The following is an 18,541-nucleotide window of genomic DNA, read 5'->3' as shown; positions in this document are numbered from 1 at the left end:
AGATAGTATTTAAGTAACAGCATTTTCACTGAGACATTCAGATGGATAAACGCAAGCCACGAATAGACCGCAGACAGCAGAATAGACCGCAGACAACAGACGACCCCATGATGTATAGCAGCAGCTTTGGTGATGAACCACCAGCCGTGGAAGGAACAAGGTCATCATCTTGCCAGACTGAGAACTCCTGTTCTGGATGCCCATTCACCAGTGCCTTCACGGTCCTCCATGAACACATGGTGAGATGCCACAACGACCTCTACTGCCAAATGATGAGGAATGGACCAATCCCCTCACTGAGCCACAACAATACCTACTGCTGCCAAATGCCGAGGAACATACAGATCCCCTCAGCAACCTGTCAGCAAATCACCAGCTCTGAAACCAGCCAGAAGCAAGGAGACACAGACCAACCAAAATCTTACAGTCATCGTCAACAGTTTACTGTAACTGACCCAGCAGAAGTACAGACACATCGGCTGGCTATATTAGCAACCAACCAGAAGCAAGGAGACACGGACAAACCAAAATATCGCAATGAACATCAACAGTTTACAGAAGAGACTACTTTAACAGAACCAGAAGACGTACAGACAGATCAGCCGGCTTGCACAGAAACGGAGACCCACGCATGTAAACAGTGTGACAAGAGTTTCACAGAATTGTGGATACTGAAGAAACACCAGCGTCTCCACCACAACACTGGAGAGAAACCTTTGAACTCTAATCAGTCGGACAATGGTGTCGTTCAATCTTCCCCGACTCAGGTCTACTCCTGTCCTGAATGTCCATATGCCTTCACGTATAAGGTCTACCTCATTAAACACTTGAAGAGGTGCCACAGCGACCTCTACTGCCAAATGCTGAGGAAAGGAGAGATCACCTCGCTGAGCCACAACAATAACTACTGCCAAATGCTCAAGAAGAGACAGATCACCTCAGCAGCCTGTGAGCAAATCCCTGGCTCTGTAACCAGCCAGAAACAAGGAGACACAGACAAACCAAAATCTTTAACTCAACCATTAGAAGTGGTTGGTCAGTTTTACAGCCGTTGTGACAAGGGCTTCAAAGATTTATGGAAACTGAAGGTACACCGGCGGCATCTGAACTCTGGAGAAAAAGAACCTTTGAACTGTACTCTGTGTGACAAGAGTTTTGCAGATTTACGTCTGCTGGTGAGACACCAGCAGCGGGTACACACTAAACAAAAGCCTTTTCAGTGTGAACAGTGTAAAAAGAGTTTCATTCGGTTAAATAACCTGAAGATACACCATCAGCGTGTGCACACTGGAGAAAGCCGTTCCCACTGAAAACAGGGTGGCAAGGGTTTCAGTCGGTTAGGTCACCTGGAGACACACCAGCGTGTCCACACTGGAGAAAAACCTTTCCACTGTACATTGACAAAATCTTCAGTTGGTTAGGTAACCTCAAGAGACAGCGTCTTCACACTTACCAAGCCCCAGCACCGTGGGGGATTATTTGGGAGAATGTGGGAGAACACACGAAAATAGCAGACATCAAAGATCTTGAAGAGCTTGTATATCAGCAACACTGTTGCACAAAGTACACGTCTTGCTATCGAGCACCTCACCAGCCCACACACAGAGGAGGTAGGATGAACAAAAAGACAGGTCTATGAAAACAACCCCCAAAGAAGCGACTAGGTCGCATAATCACACACACACACGCGCATGCAAGCACGCACACACGCACGCACGCACGCACGCACGCACGCACGCACGCACGCACGCACGCACACACACACACACACACACACACACACACACATTACATTACATTACAGTCATTTAGCAGACGCTTTTATCCAAAGCGACTTACAATAAGTGTATTCAACATAGGTAGGGAACGAAAACTACTAATCACCAGAAGTCTTAAGTGCATTTCCTACAAAAAACAAGCAACCAAGAGTATACCTAGCGCTAAGGTAAAAGTGCAATATATCAGCTACCTACTTTCTTAAACAGATGAGACAAAATAGCAAAATCAAATGAGCACGAGCTCAAACAAATAAGTGTATCGACTAAACAAGATCCAATAAAACAATACAAAACTAAAACAAGAGTTCGTACAACTAGTTAACAACAAGTAGGCCAGGCCAGGCCACACACACAGGTGGTCCCCAGCTAAATGAGTTGAAAATAGCAGATCTGCAAGCTCATCAATGTGAGCTTGCAGATCTGCTATTTTCAAAAACCTTGAAAATAAATTATCACATTTTGGAATAGTTTTGAAACCTTTTATTGGTTAATATAGCATCACAACCAATTTAACCACTTATACTTTAACCCTAAGCTTCAGATATTCAAAAATAACAGATCTACAAGCTCAAAATGAGTCATGATGTCACAGGTTGAGAGCTTGTAGATCTGCTATTTGAAATATTTTGGGAAATTGTGAAAGATTTGCTATAACTTAGAATATGAATTACAATACAAATCCTCTGTTATGGGGTCCAAAATAAATATTTTCACAGCCAAATACATAATGTATGAGTCCTTGATATGAAAATGTTTGGGAACCACTGATTACTACTACTACTAATTGTGTTTAAAATCTATTATTCATACAATGTATTGCAGTGGTTCTCAAAGTGGGGTCCGGGGACCCCCAAGGGTCCTTGGAGGGGTTACAGGGGGTCCCCAGACAAAATGTGTTTATATTGCATAAAATATCCGTTTATTCACTTTAATCCACCTTTTTAAAAATATCCAATCTACAAGCTCACATCGCGAAGCGTTGTGAGCTTGTAGATCGGCTATTTTTCAAAGATTTGGAAATATTGTGAAGAAAGATTGCTATCATTTAGATTCTAAATGATTGCAATTTGTTTTCAAAATTTTAGAACAATTTTAACAATATGCATCTTCTAGTATGGGGGTCCCTGGTACAACATATTTTCAGATGGGGGTTGCAGCCAAATACGTTTTTGAGAACCACTGATATAAGTTATTAATTATGTCTTTAAAATCTATTCATATGATTGTTTGCTGCAAGTCCATCAGAGTCACAGAGGGTAGAGCAGCCTCTATCTCCATCTACTGGTGACACACGGTACTGTAACTCTGAGTGTACAAGATGGAACCAAATGGACCCTTACAGGTCTGTAACTCTGAGAGTGTACAAAATGGAACCAAATGGACCCTTACAAGTCTGTAACTCTGAGACTCTCAGAGTATATACTCTCAGACTGAGAGTATATGAATGGAACCAAATGGACCCTTGCAGGTCTGTAACTCTGAAACTAAAAAGGTTGATAATCACACCGATGGGCACGTCACAGCCTCAAGGCAGAAGGCACGCATGTATTCTAATGAAAAGAGCAGATCTGCAAGCTCACACATGAGTAAATGTACATAGTTGCTTTCCACCGGGGGAAGTTGAGATTACGTAACTGTCATGTGAGCTCAGACAAAGCAATGGTTTAGAGACAGACAGGTTGTGCAGTGAAGATAAAATTGCTGAGCAGCACTGTGGCGGTTAACTTTCAAAATGTCAATAATTACATATTAATTATTATTGTCATTTAAAAGTAATAAGGTATGTTACTAGATTACTTTCTGTGCCCAAGTACTGAATTATATTGGTTTCAGAAGGTATAGGCTAATATTAAAGGACGACTTCACCCATTTTCAACCTATCTTCATATAATTGGTCCTCACTAATGCTCATGATAAAATGGCACCATTTTTGTCTACTCAGAGGAGCTCTGTGGACAGTTCAGAAATCTGTCTACCAGTGACATCATCAATGGGGAATCCAAGCTAATAGAAACTACTGGCTTTCTATTCCTGGAAAGTTAGCATGCTATAATGGAAGCCACTATTCTCGCGTTAATAAAAATACAAATTTTGAAAAAGAAATATTGAAGAAAAAAAAAACTTCCTAATGATGATGTCACTGGTAGATGGGTTTCTGAAGTGTCCACAACCCTCCTATGAAACACAGACTGAGTAGAAAAAAATGACACAATTTTGATTGCTGCTCTTCATCACGACACATGTACAGTATATACTGTATGTCCTGAAGAAGATCGGAATAGGAATGCACCATTGTGCAGACTATTCTTTTTTATACCTTCGCTTGTTTTGCACATGGGCCACGGATGTGCCTGCACTACCTTCGATCTTCATCTAATACAGTGGTTCCCAAACTTTTTAGCTCAAGACCCAAAAGAGAAATTAGTTTCCCCGGGACCCAAACTAGTGAAAATAGCAGATCTACAAGCTCACAACGTGTCACTTCGCGCCGCGTTGCGAGCTTGTGGACCCGCTATTTTTTCACTACTTCTTAAACGTATATATTTGTTTATTTTATGACAATAACATTTTTGTCTCCGCCAGGCCGAAAAGCATGGCGAGAGAGTATGTTTTGCCCCCTGTTCGTCTGTCCGTGTGTCCGTCCGTCCTTCCGTCTGCGAGCAGCTAATCTCCGCCACCGTTGGCCCGGTCGCTGTGAAACTGCGCACAGACACTCCCTGGATGCCACAGCAGAACCTCTGCCCCACATTTTTCAGATCAGCCTGTCATAGCGCCACCATGAGGCCGACTTTTGCAAAACATTTTTTTAATTATTACTCCTACAGATTTTCTCCAAAAAACATGCAAATCGGTACACAGTATCTCTATAGCCAATTGATCAACACGGATTTGTCCGATTTTCCATATTCCATCCTGATTGGCTAAGATTGGCTTCCAAAGTTTGCAGGATTGGTTCATTTTGAACAAAATGCCTCAAATCATGAACGCAACATGCAATTTCAGTGAAATTTTCCACGTAGATTCCCACTTAGCCCAGGCAAGAAACGCCATTTGAAAACTTTCAAATCAGCCTCATGGTGGCGCTATAACAGGCCGATTCACGTTTTTAGCTCGCACACTCCTTAGAGGCAAAGGATAAACCTTTGCCCCGCATTTTTCACAAAGTTTGCAAGATAGGTCCGTTTTGAACAAAATTCCTCAAATCATGAACGCAGTGTGCGATTTCCGTGAAATTTTGTACACACATTCCCACTAGGCCGAGGAAGAAATGCCACCCTTTTCACATTGGCCTGTTATAGCGCCACCAGCAGGTCTAATATAGCAAACCACATTTTTGGAACAAAATGCCTCAAATCATGAATGCAGAGTCCGATTGCCGTGCAAGGCCTAACAAGAAATGGCACCCTTTTCACATTGACCTATTATAGCGCCACCAGGAGGCCATAATAACCTACCTGACTGAGTATTTCCAATTTCCAATACTTCACTTCTACTCCACTACATTTATTTGAAAACTTTAGTTACTAGTTACTTTGTAGATTGATTATTATTACAAAACATACATAAACCACTTCATCCCTATATACATTTCGGCCATTTGAAAATAGCCGATCTACAAGCTCACAATGCGTCGCGATGCAACGCATTGTGAGCTTGTAGATCTGCTATTTTCAAAAGATTTGTATACATTCGAAAACTTGTGAAATGGGACATTTCGCATAATGAGTACTTTGTACTTTTGGTACTTTAAGTACATTTTGATACCAATACTTTTGTACTTTTGCTCAAGTCAATTTTTTATTCCGGACTTTTACTTGTAACATTGTATTTCTACATTGAAGTATTGATACTTTTACTCAAGTAAAACATTTGAGTACTTTTTCCACCACTGTCTATATTCAAAGTCTCATCAGCAAGGCAGGAGCCTGTTTACACTGAGTATCACAATGGCTCTTGAGTAATTTGTATGCTATGGCGATACATCTAGCCACTTACAAATCACTGATTGATCACATCAAACTTCTCAAACTAATTCCACTGCTCAATCCACCTTACAGTGACTTTTATAAGATAGGTCACAATCACATGGTAATGCAATTACTCAACATACATTTTAATATAATACAAAGACCCACACACCAAAATGACATGATTAGGGAACAGACCAGGTGTTTATACTTGTCTATGATGATGCTTTAATTGTCATTATAGGGTAAACAAACCACCCAAAAATTAAACAATAATAAAAAACGCAAGAAGCATAATGAATGAATGAATGAATGAAACAACAATTTTCAACAACAGAAACAGATTCATGGAAAATATAGTGAAAATAGCATGTTGTGAGCTTGTAGATTGCTATTTTCACTATTCATCACATGGCCAAGTATACAGAGATTTCACTTTAATTATTCCTGGGGTTATTTCAACATCTACTCAGGCTGTTGTGAGCACCCCAGGCAGTTTGTAAAGTTCTTGATTCAATAATTAGACATTTGATATTCATCTGATCAGACCCCTTCCTATACAAAGCCATTGTAACTTCAAACTCCATTTTAACCATGATAGACTCACACGCCTCCCTGCTTCTGCTGACTGATATGTCCTTTTACTTACTTTTGTTTGACAATGAATGAATAAATAAATAAATGCAATTGAAAGACGTGTGTTTTCAATGAGTCTAACACGATTAACAAACACATGTTCATTCATTTGTAACTGTGTGCAAAATTGTAAGTTTGCATGGAGCTTGGAGTATAGACATGACTCAGGAAAATAAGGAACACATGGATACGTTAATTCATTCATAACCCGTCTCCAAGAGTGTGCAAATAAATAAATACATTTCTTCACATTTGCAGTTAGACAGGAGTTAGAGAGATAAGGAAGAGATAACTTACCATGTACAAGCCTCTTTTGGAGCGATGCTTCTGATCTGTTGTATGAATGTTTGGTAATTCTTAGTGCCAGCGGTTCTTGTGGATGTTGTTGTGTCCTTATTAGCATCCATGTTGGGAGTGAGTGTGTGGGTGGGTGCGGGTGTGTGTCTGTTCTTTAAATGCTCTCAAGCAACTTAAAGATCTACATGTGCTGAATGATTAACATGACACAAGCACAGGGCGAAGGTCAACTCTCTCTCTCTCTCTCTCTCTCTCTCTCTCTCTCTCTCTCTCTCTCTCTCTCTCTCACTCTCTCTCTCACACACACACACACACACACACACACACACACACACACACACACACACACACACACACACACACACACACACACACACACACACACACACACACACACACACACACACACACACGAGAGGCTAGTAAAGACAGAGGATAAGAGAGATGATGGTCTTTGTCATATAATGCTACATCAGGTTGTTCATATCTTTAAGATGCCCCCTTCATGAAATGGATTGTCACAAGTTTAATTTTTACTGCAAAAGTCATTAAATGTATCCATGAAGTGACAGACCACTTATAGGCAAAACATAAAAGCCTACACCCTGAAAGAGGGAGTTCAAAGTCAATCCTTTGTCATTTTCTACCTGCTGGTAGTTTTTTCATCACACTTGCACAGATGGTCTATCCCAAAACAATCAGAATGCCAATATTTGGTTCTATTGTGAATCAGCAGCCTTTTATGTAAGGCCTCATTATAGGCGGAAATATAGGCAAAAAGTTGACTTTTCTGAGGAATTATTCACATGTAATCCTGGTCCTACTCATCTGTCACGGGTAGAACGAAATGTGACTTTGTTTAGCACGAATATTTATTTATTTATTTTACTTTAAAGCTTCTATTTATTACTCTCCGCAGGAGAGTTTTGTTTTCACTTTCTAAATATGACACACCGATTGGTCAAGCCTCACGTGACACGTGACAATACGGTGAAATATTGTATAAATACATGGCGTCACTTTGGCAGCGTCTTTGCCGCTGCCAAAGTGAGGTAAGACAGGAACCATCACGAAATGGCTGCATGGCTGATACATAATTGGCAAATAGGACAGATAGGACACTTATATAGACAGGAGGGATATGACACTTACACAGACGGATAGGACACTTATAGTACACAGACAGGACGGATAGGACACTTATACAGACAGGACGGATAGGACACTTATACAGACAGGACGGATAGGACACTTATACAGACAGGACGGATAGAACACTTACACAGACAGGACGGATAGGACACTTACATAGACAGGAGGGATATGACACTTACACAGACAGGACGGATAGGACACTTACAGTATACAGACAGGACGGATAGGACACTTACAGTATACAGACAGGACGGATAGGACACTTATACAGACAGGAGGGATAGGACACTTACACAGACAGGAGGGATAGGACACTTACATAGACAGGACGGATAGGACACTTATACAGACAATACAGACAAGACGGATAGGACACTTATACAGACGGATAGGACACTTATACAGACAGGACGGATCGGACACTTATACAGACAGGATGGATAGGACAGTTAGAACATAAGAATTAGAACATTCCCAACATTCCCAACACAAGTCTGGTAAGAGTGAGGTAAGACAGGAACAATCACGAAATGGTTGAGAAATGGCGGATACTGTAACAATTGGATAGGACACTTACACAGACAGGACGGATAGGACACTTACACAGACAGGACGGATAGGACACTTACATAGACAGGACGGATAGGACACTTATACAGACAGGAGGGATAGGACACTTATACAGACAGGATGGATAGGACAGTTAGAACATAAGAATTAGAACATTCCCAACATTCCCAACACAAGTCTGGTAAGAGTGAGGTAAGACAGGAACAATCACGAAATGGTTGAGAAATGGCGGATACTGTAACAATTGGATAGGACACTTACACAGACAGGACGGATAGGACACTTACACAGACAGGACGGATAGGACACTTACATAGACAGGACGGATAGGACACTTATACAGACAGGAGGGATAGGACACTTATACAGACAGGACGGATAGGACACTTATACAGATAGAACATTCCCAACATTCCCAACAGCGGAGAGTTGTGCTCCGAGGAGCACTTTTTCTAGTTGGTATTGTTGAGGATTCTCAAAAGATGACTTATGGTCTTTATTGAAGAGATGAGCCATGCAAAGCCAACCGTCCATGGACCTATGCTGATGAGCCTGATGAGCTCCCTTTCTTACATAGCATCCAACTCACATCACAACCAGTCAGTGGTGTCACGTAACTAAATCTCATCTCAAAGGTATTGTACTTTTACTCCACTACAATTATTTGAATACTTTAGTTACTAGTTACTTTGTAGATTTTGATTATTATTACAAAACATACATGAACCACTTAAGCCCTATAATATAGGGCCTATATGCATTTCGGCCATTTGAAAATAGCCGATCTACAAGCTCACAATGCGTCGCGATGCGACGCATTGTGAGCTTGTACAGTAGATCTGCTATTTTCAAATGATTGTTAAACATTTGAAAACTTGAAATGGGACATTCTGCATAATGAGTACTTTCTACTTAAGTAAAACATTTGAGTACTTTTTCCACCACTGCAACCAGTCAATATTTTGTTGTTTGACCTATGAAGTAAATCCTATTCCTATTCAAATATTCAATTGTTACAACACATCATACAATGATTGCAACAGATTAAGGAGAATGTCCTCTTTCCCTGCCAGGTCCTTGGCCCTACAGGTCAGGCTGACCTGTTGGTCAGTATCCTGTCATCCATCTCTCTCTCTCTCTCTCTCTCTCTCTCTCTCTCTCTCTCTCTCTCTCTCTCTGAGATGTGCTTGGCTAAATATATCCTTCTGGTGAACATTCACAGCCTTTTATTTTTCCTGTTTACGACTGCATTGGATACTAAAAGTCACACCGAATAAAGTATTGTTACATGTATGTTATGTTTCTATAACAGTATCAGAATGAAAACACTTATTTCAAGGTTTTAAAGACGAAATACCATGAAATGATTCTACATTTAGTTTTTTCTCCATGTCATTATCATTAAAATCATGGTGTTTAGCCAATTACTTGGGGGCCTATTTGCAATATCCTCATGGCCCACCAGTAGGCCGAATCCCTGCACACTGCAGAATGAAGTAACACTTGTTTTGTCAATCACTGGGTTAAGTTGCATGTTCTCCCCGTGTCTCCTAGGGTAGTTAATACCCTCACAAAAACATGTAGTAATCCTGGTCACTATACTGCCTCCCCCTGGTCAGCTGGGGCGCCTGATGGAGGGGAAGGGAACTGGTTGGAATAACGTGTTCCTTCCACGCGCTACGTCCAACCAGGGAAACTCCCTCCTGTCAGGTGACAAGAAGGTCAGTTGACTCTCATGCATTGAAGGAGGCATGAGCTCGGCCCTGGCCTCCCTAGGCTGGTGGGGGGAGTGTAGTGCCCAGGATCACTTAGCAAATTGGCACCGGGTGAAAAAAGGGTTACAAAATCGTGGGATAAAATTAAAAAAAAAAAAAAAAAAAAAAAATCACTGGATTAAGGTGATAAATTATGTCAGTTTGTGACGATGTGGTCTCAAAGGAAAGGCAGGCTTCAGAATGTTCACCACTATTCGTTCTGCATGCATAGAGCATTGAACTTCCCTGATTGGCCAACCCAAATCGGCTTTGCGGATTGGCCAAGCTTTGGCATGACGTCACAACATCCAATATAAGGGGTAACAAGCCAAATAGCAATATTTGACAATCCATTCTGGGGAAAAGTGGAAAACAAAAAGCCCAAGTATTAGAAAGCCACTCATACCTGAGTGGTTTTCTCCCGTAACGATCAGGCAAGCATCCAGAAAGATCTTTTCACAGAGCAAGATTCAACAAATCCACTTAACTTTGGTCAACAGGGGTCGCTTGTGTGTGAAATGCACTGGGTCTTTCATCTGAAAGAAGGACCAAAGAAATACGATCATGCTGCTGTGGCCGTGGGACATAAAGTGTACTCCTTTGGGGGTTACGGTAACACGAAGGACAGGGACCAGATCGGCGTCCACGTCTTCAACACTGTGTCTTTACGCTGGGTGAAGTTGCCCCCAGTGACAAACGGAAGAGGAGAACGTCCCGTCGATGTTCCCTCCATGCGCAGGGGCCACACGGCCGTGCTGATAGACGACGTCATCAACATCTGGGGTGGAATAGTGAGTATTGAGATAGATGAGGCCGGCAATGCGATCGGGACTAATCCCGATCCCATTGCCACCAGGGGGGAGAAGTGCAACGTGCTCTATGCGTTTGATGTCACCACCCACCGATGGTTCAAGCCCAGGGTTTCTGGGGCTGTTCCGGAGGCGAGGTGTTTGCACTCGGCCTGCGTCTCGGGGAAGGTCATGTATATTTTCGGAGGTTACCAGCAGACTAGGTGCACCAATGACATATACAAGTGGGACACCACCACGATGGTCTGGTCTTTAATTAACAGCAAAGGCGCTCCGCCACCCGCGTCGTCGTGTCACTCTGCCACCATCATCGGGACGAAGATGTACGTGTTTGGAGGCGGCATCATCGAGGACAAGGTCTACTACAACGACATCAGCGTGTTTGATACAGAGAGCAACTGCTGGCTGAGCACGCCTTCCCCACAGCTCCTTCCAGAACGACGCGGGGAACATTCGGCCTTTTCCTACAACAGACAGCTGTACATATTTGGCGGCCACAACGTCGTCCTGGACCAGGCCATCAATGACCTGTGGAAGTTCTGTCCGCAGACCTTCTCCTGGAACAAGGTCGAGCCCAAGGGGAAAGGCCCGTGTTCATGGGTTTACATGATGTGCTGCTGCATGGTTGGAGATCGCATCATCCTCTTCGGGCGATACCGAGGCAGATACATGCCTGTGGATGTCGAGGACCTCGAAGACGAAGACGAGGTCAAGATGACCGACGACCTGTACATCTTGGACTTGAGTCCTAGTCTTAAGTCGTTATGCAAGCTGGCGGTTGTTCAGTGCGGTGTGGAGCAGTCGGGACTCCCACATGACATCAGGTGGGAACTGGCAGCCATGAGTACCAATAGCAACATTGTATTAGTATAAATGTAAGTCCACATGCCCCACCATTTACAATTTAAATCAATTCTAAAGACCCACCTTTTTTCTCTTCCCTCTAGCACAGTCTGAGGTTGAGCCATGGTTTCATGTTTTGTCAAGTCCACTGAATGTCTTTCTTTTATCAATATTATTTTAATCTGTTTTAAGACCCCCTTAGAACGCTTTATTCAGTTGTTTGTTTTGTTCAGTTTCTCTTTACTTGTTTATGTTGTTTTTAAATAGTTTTAAATAACTTTTAAAAATAGTTATTTTTATGTTATTAAAAATGTTATTTTAAATTTGATCATTCTATTGTGTTTTATGTGTTTTGCATTTTAGTTTTGCTTTTGTGGACTGAGCTATTTCTCGAGGTCGGTGGTTCTTAAAAGTGGGGTCTGGGGACCCCCAGGTTGTCCTTGGGGGGGTTCCAGGGAGGCCCCAGCAAACAGATTGATAGTTAGGAACCAAATGGACCCTTCTGGGGCTGTAACTGTGAGTGCAAATGGAACCAAAGTGACCCGTAATCCATTTGGTTCCATTTGTACTCTCAAGAGTCATGGAGGTCCTTGAAATCAAAAGGTTCGAGAACCACTAACCAAAGTCCTCCAGCGGTGTCTCCAGTCATCTCCATCCTCCATACATCTGGCTACCTCACCAGTACTTTCCACCTCCACGTCTTTATTTAATAAGCCCACATTATTATGGTTATTGCATATTTTTGTTTGTTCGCCCCAGATGGAAAAGCACTTTGGGTCAACTCCTCTTGTTTTTATATAAAGATAAATGACTTGACTTGATACGGCAGAGAACAAGTTCCAGACAATGGAACAGAAGAAAGAGAGGAAATATACAGCAAAGGTGGAGACCTTTGTGTTTGTTTGTTTGTTTGTTTGTTTGTTTATTGTTTATATTCTTTTTTGTACTTTTTTGTGTTTTTTTTTGTGTTTGGAGATTTTGTCTTTTGGAGATTTTGTCTTTTTTTTCATTCTCTTTTTTTGTGCATAATGGTCCTTTCAGACTCTTTGAGATTATGCCAGAGGGTAAAGGGAAATAAACATTTTGTTAAACCTGGCCCCTATTTTTGCATAAATTGCACCACAAATGAAAGGTGTGAAAATGTATGGAATTATTCCTTTAGTTTAGTTCACTTCCGAGCGCTTCACAATTCGGAGGGGCACTCAGTTAATTGAAACTATGTGTTTTATTTGATTTGTCTAAAAACATTATTCTTTGACTTGTGTTGCTGGAATAGAATGGGGTTTCTGGGCAGATGAGTTTGTTATTTAGCACTATTTCTGGGCACAGGAGCTTTTTTAGAGTTTACCATTATTTCGAGACTAATATCACTGGGACTCATATCAGAATATTGACCTGAGTTCGAGCATATAGATTAAGAATTAGCATTTGGACCCAGAGAGTGCCCTTACCTACGTGAAGGAATACAGACGCAACAAGCAGAGCGGGGATACTGCTTTGTTGTTGGTGAATGACTATGGTCGTTTTTTGGTCTGCATTATTCTGGGAACCCATTCGGTAAAGAAAAGAGATTTTTCTCTCCCCACCTCTTCTTTTGTGTAGAAACAGGAACTCGGTTTGGCTCCTTCCCTTTCTTAGTCCACTTCCTCCACGGTGCTTCTGTGTTTATTCCTACTAACAACAACACTACATGTTTAGGGCAGTGTTGCTGACAGATTAGATTAGGTCTGCATACGTTAAACAAGGATGATGCCTGTACTATGCCCGTTAGTAACGCATGCCCCTCAGGTTATGCAGGCCACCATTACCATTATCAGAGTACTTGGAGGCCAGTCTTTGATGTCAGCACTGTTACCATGTCATCAGGGATCTCCATACATGGGCATAAAAGGGACACAAGTCAGTCAGTCAATCAGTCAGTCAGTGAGTGAGTGAGTGAGTGAGTGTAGAAGACAGGGTTAAGCAAATATCAATGGGACTGGTATTTAAAGACGGAGTGCCGTGATTTTCAGTGATCCCCCCCCCCCCCCTAAAACATAATCATCAGGTATTATGGTTATACTAGGAGGATTTTTTTCAAAAAAGTGTACAGAAATTGTTAAAATTATGTTTTTATGTGGACATGCCTCCAGTTCATTAAGTATACCTGGTTCTCACCTTAGCACCTCCTCCACCACCTTAGAACCACCGACCTGTCCTAGTCCCTCCTCCTCATGCCCACACCTGTTGTGTTATGATAATGAGGGGGAGGGTATGTTTTTACTATGTCACTAATGCGCTGTTTTTCTATTGGCACGTTTGACCCTCAAGGTTTCAGCCTCCAGGAAGAAACTCAAAATAGTCAGAGAAGACATAAAACACCATAAAAACACCACCAGGGGGCTTAATGAAGTTATATCAACCTCATAGACACGTGAAAAACAGAAAAAGTGCAAAACCATGGCACCCCCTCTTTAAGACACTCAGAGGACCATGCAGTGCCCACATACCTGTCTAACTACTTCTCCAGAGTGAGTGACATTCACAGCCACAACACCAGAGGGAGCGCCACAGATCTGGTACCCCACACATTTAACGCAAACATGGTCAGAAATTATTTTTACTATACCATGTTGTGACCACCAACACTGGCCTCTTTCAAAAATAGTCTGAAAAAGGATATGTCAGAAATGTACAATACAGTAACACGAGCTCCACCAATCAGATACCTTGCTGCTATAGAGCACTGAAGTCCTAACGTCACTGCCAGTAGAGGCTGTTCCGCTGGTTCGTGGCTTTACTTTTTGTGTTGATATCCTCATTGGGGAATCTTAGATCGCCTCATATAAGAACTGTGTTCCAAACATAAACACACCACCATGGCGAGTTTACTCATATGGATATGAAGCATCGACTGAAGGTGTAAATGTACACATTTACCAAAGAGTAACACAATATAAACATTAGAAACCAGTCAAACAACCCAAAGACTACATTTCCCATGAACGCGGCTGCTGCAGGGACAGTGATTTCAGACCCGGAAGTAGTAGTTCTAAAGACTTTTAAGGCAGAATTAATTCCATTTTCGCCAGAAACAGGCTGTATCAAATATGAATGAATATCATAAACAATGCAAAGCCAGAGTTCTTATATAACGTGATCTAAGATTCCCAAATGGGGATGTCAACACGAAAAATAAAGACACGAACCAGTGAAACAGCGCCCTCTAGTGGCAGTGACGTCAGACTTCGGTGCTCTATACACATTAGGATTGTGGTTAGTAAAGTAGTTCTCCATGACATTGCGAATTAAACATGTTTTTCTTAAAACTCATTTAGATTGATTGCGTACAGGCGTGTGACTTCTACAGGAGAATATAACATTGTTTTACAACCGGGAGCCTCGTGGTACGTCTACGTTAGATTGTTACGACATTATAGGGCATAGCAGTATAGGGGAGTTGACAAAGGGACCCCGGTGGGACCACGGTCAACTAAGTATAGCGTTTAAAGGTAGAGTAAGTGATTATCTTTGGTTAAGATAAGTGTTAAATAGCTCTATAGTTCTGATAGTACTCATTGCTATAGAGTGTTTGTTCAGTAACAGGAGTCTCCATGTCACTCCAGCTCTTTTATCCAATCAGGATAGAGAACTCAGTCAGGATAGATTATTCAAGTGAAATTGGAGGTGATGACATAAAGAATTGAGCAGACACAATTGGAACTGCAACACTATAAAAATGAAGCTGATAAATGGGTACTCTCTCCTGATTGGCTGATATTTTGTCACCTACTTGAAAATATATTTTCTGTTTATTGAAGAGCTGGAAAGACAGGCAGACCCCTGTTACTGAACAAACACTCTATAGCAATTACTATCACAACATAGTGCTTTAACCTTATAACCAAAAACCTCTTGTTTTAACCAACAAATATCACTTACCATACCTTTAAGAGGTTAAAACAGGTAGGTCTACTTTGGTAGCCTACTGGTAAGACGCGCGCGTGCACCCACACACACACACACACACACACACACACACACACACACACACACACTTCCAGTAAAACATGTTGGACCAGTTTGACTGAGAGACAAAGATTCATTTCAACACGCACGCACGCGCGCACACACACACACGCACGCACGCACGCACGCACGCACGCACGCACGCACGCACACACACACACACACACACACACACACACACACACACACACACACACACACACACACACACACACACACACACATTGTCATCCAAACAGACAGGTTTATCTGTGTAGACAAAGAGCTGAAAGGAACAGGAAACCTGCATAATAACTAACACACGCATACAACCTAGTGGTGGAAAGTAACTAAATACATTTATTCAATTGTGCTGTAGCCTGTAGGCCTAGGCTACTAAAGTAAAGCTTCGTGGCACTTTGACTTTGCGTTGTGAGCTTGTATAATCATTTGAAAATACAACTTGTAGATCGATTATTTTCAAATGATTTTGACCGATTTTGAAAACGTTTTTAAAAAAAAACACTTGAATAAATGAAATGGGATATAATGCATAATGAGTACTTTTACTTCTGGTACTTTAAGTATATATTCTAAGCCTATTGATGGCAATAGGCTCTATGCACAGCAGCCCTATTATCACTTCCTTCCCAGGTGTTACCAATGATACTAATGAAGGCTCTGTTCCATTTAGTGTAGCACAGTGGTTTCCACGACCCCCATAACTCAGTCTCTGAGAGTGTACAAATGGAACCAAATGGACCCGTGGTTCCATTTGTACACTCTCAGAGTTACTGACCCATAAGGGTTCATTTGGTTCCATTTGTACACTCTCAGAGTTACAGACCCATAAGGGTCCATTTGGTTCCTATCCATCATTTAGCTGGGGACCCCCTGGAACCCCCTCAAGTACCCCTGGGGGTCCCCGGACCCCACTTTGAGAACTTTAGTGTATTCTTAAATCCGACCAGTAGATGTCGCCCTCGTTCATGTTTTACTGACCATTTGATTCCCTGCAGCCTGATTCAATCATACCTCGTCGTACGACGGTGTCGCGTGTCGAAAACAGCCGATCTACAAGCTCACAACACGTCTTGGAAGCGACGCGCTGTGAGCTTGTAGATCGGCTGTTTTCGAAGTACATGAACTCGGGCTTCTTTAACCAGAGCCGTTTCGCAACTACAAATCCATCGCAACACGCATGCGCGCCAGCAGCTGTAAAACGAGCGCGCGCACGCACGCGCGCGCTTGGCAGCAGTGGGAAAACTCACACAGAGACAACATGTAGTCAATTTGTTCGTCGTTCATTCATACAACTAGTGGTGGAAAAAGTACTCAAATGGTTTACTTAAGTAAAAGTAAAGTATCAATAGAATACTACAATATATAAATATTCTGTTACAAGTAAAAGTCCGGAATGGAAACATTTATTAGGCCTACACTTTTTTTTATTATAAAAAGATATTTATAATAAGCTAAGCTCACGATGCATGGTATTGCGACACATTGTGAGCTTGTAGATGACTAAATAGGGCTAAAGTGGTTAATGTATGTTTTATAATATAATAATTGATATCTGCAAAGTAACTAGTAACTTAAGTTCTCAAATAGTAGTGGAGTAAAAGCACAACATTTGTACTTTTTTTGTAAGTAGAAAGTATTGAACATTGGCAATACTCCAGTAAATGTACTTAGTTACTTTCCCACCACAGCATACAACAACGCGCGCGCACACACACACACACACACACACACACACACACACACACACACACACACACACACACACACACACACACACACACACACACACATGCAGACACAGGAAGTGTAGCAGTATTTCACTGCTGAATCATTACAAAGTGTGTGTTCGTGCGTGCGTGCGTGTGTGTGTGTGTGTGTGTGTAGTGTGTGTGGCTGCGTTTCAGTCTTTAAACATTGAACTTTTTTTTAATAAACAATGTTTGTCGCAGTTTTAAAACATGTTTTCGCAGCTGTTTTTTGGAGCTCTAATCTCCTGAAGGAAACACACGGAACCAGCAGGAGGGAATAATGACAATAATGGCTTTTTGTTTTGAAGACTTTTTCTCGGAGTTGTTTTACGAACGTGTTTTAATGTGACCTGCTGCTGCACACATCTGATCTATACATCATAGGGATTGACACATCCCGGGGACACCACTTTTGACGCGTTTTGAAATGTCTTTAACTGTCGGTTTTGACTGGAATATAGTTTTCTGTTCGTCACTAGCTGACTGACTGTATATACAGTAGTTTAAGCCTTACACTAGACACAAGCTGCTCTTTATATATATATATATATATATATATATATATTTTAAAAAAGCAGTTATTAAACGGTTGTTTTTTTGTCTTATATAAACGTGTTGAATGTCTTTAAACTGTCTGGTTCTTTACGGTCATTTCTTGCACAAATTCGTCCTTCCACGGACCCATATGTGCTGTCTGTATGTGTTACCGTAACGTCACACGTTTTGCGCTTTTTTCACTGTAAAGTGTACTGCTTTAACACTTTACAGTGTACCCTCGCGTTACACTTTTGGTTTTATTTTATTTTTACGCGTTACTGAAAGTTTTTTAACTCCTTCCATCTTCAACCGCTTATCCGGAGTCGCGTCGCGGGGGCAACAGTTCCAGCAGAGAGCTCCAGCCTTCAGGAGAGGGAAGGAGTTTTTAAACTGTCTTCTTTTTAACTGTATTTTTTCGCTAAACCCTTCCTTTCA

The 18,541-nt window shown here is 41.7% G+C and overlaps 2 protein-coding genes across 2 annotated transcripts in view; one reads left to right on the top strand and one right to left on the bottom strand.

Annotated features, from left to right (window-relative positions):
* Positions 1 to 18,541, bottom strand: part of LOC311050670 (uncharacterized protein) — a gene marked incomplete at its 3' end in the record, with an annotated part of 728,236 nt that overhangs the window by 218,729 nt on the left and 490,966 nt on the right. The window lies entirely within an intron of this gene.
* Positions 42 to 11,840, top strand: LOC311050055 (kelch domain-containing protein 3-like; the record flags this gene model as incomplete). Its single annotated transcript, XM_084064021.1, has 3 exons — positions 42 to 239; positions 768 to 968; positions 10,593 to 11,840. 3 exons carry the CDS (start codon positions 42 to 44, stop codon positions 11,838 to 11,840), a joined length of 1,647 nt encoding a protein of 548 aa, XP_083920147.1.

The sequence above is a fragment of the Gymnoscopelus microlampas genome, assembly GCF_963454915.1.
Source record: "Gymnoscopelus microlampas genome assembly, chromosome: 8".
Lineage (NCBI taxonomy): Eukaryota > Metazoa > Chordata > Actinopteri > Myctophiformes > Myctophidae > Gymnoscopelus > Gymnoscopelus microlampas.
The sequence above is the reverse complement of the archived record's forward strand: the minus strand, read 5'-3'. Positions and strand labels throughout refer to the sequence as shown.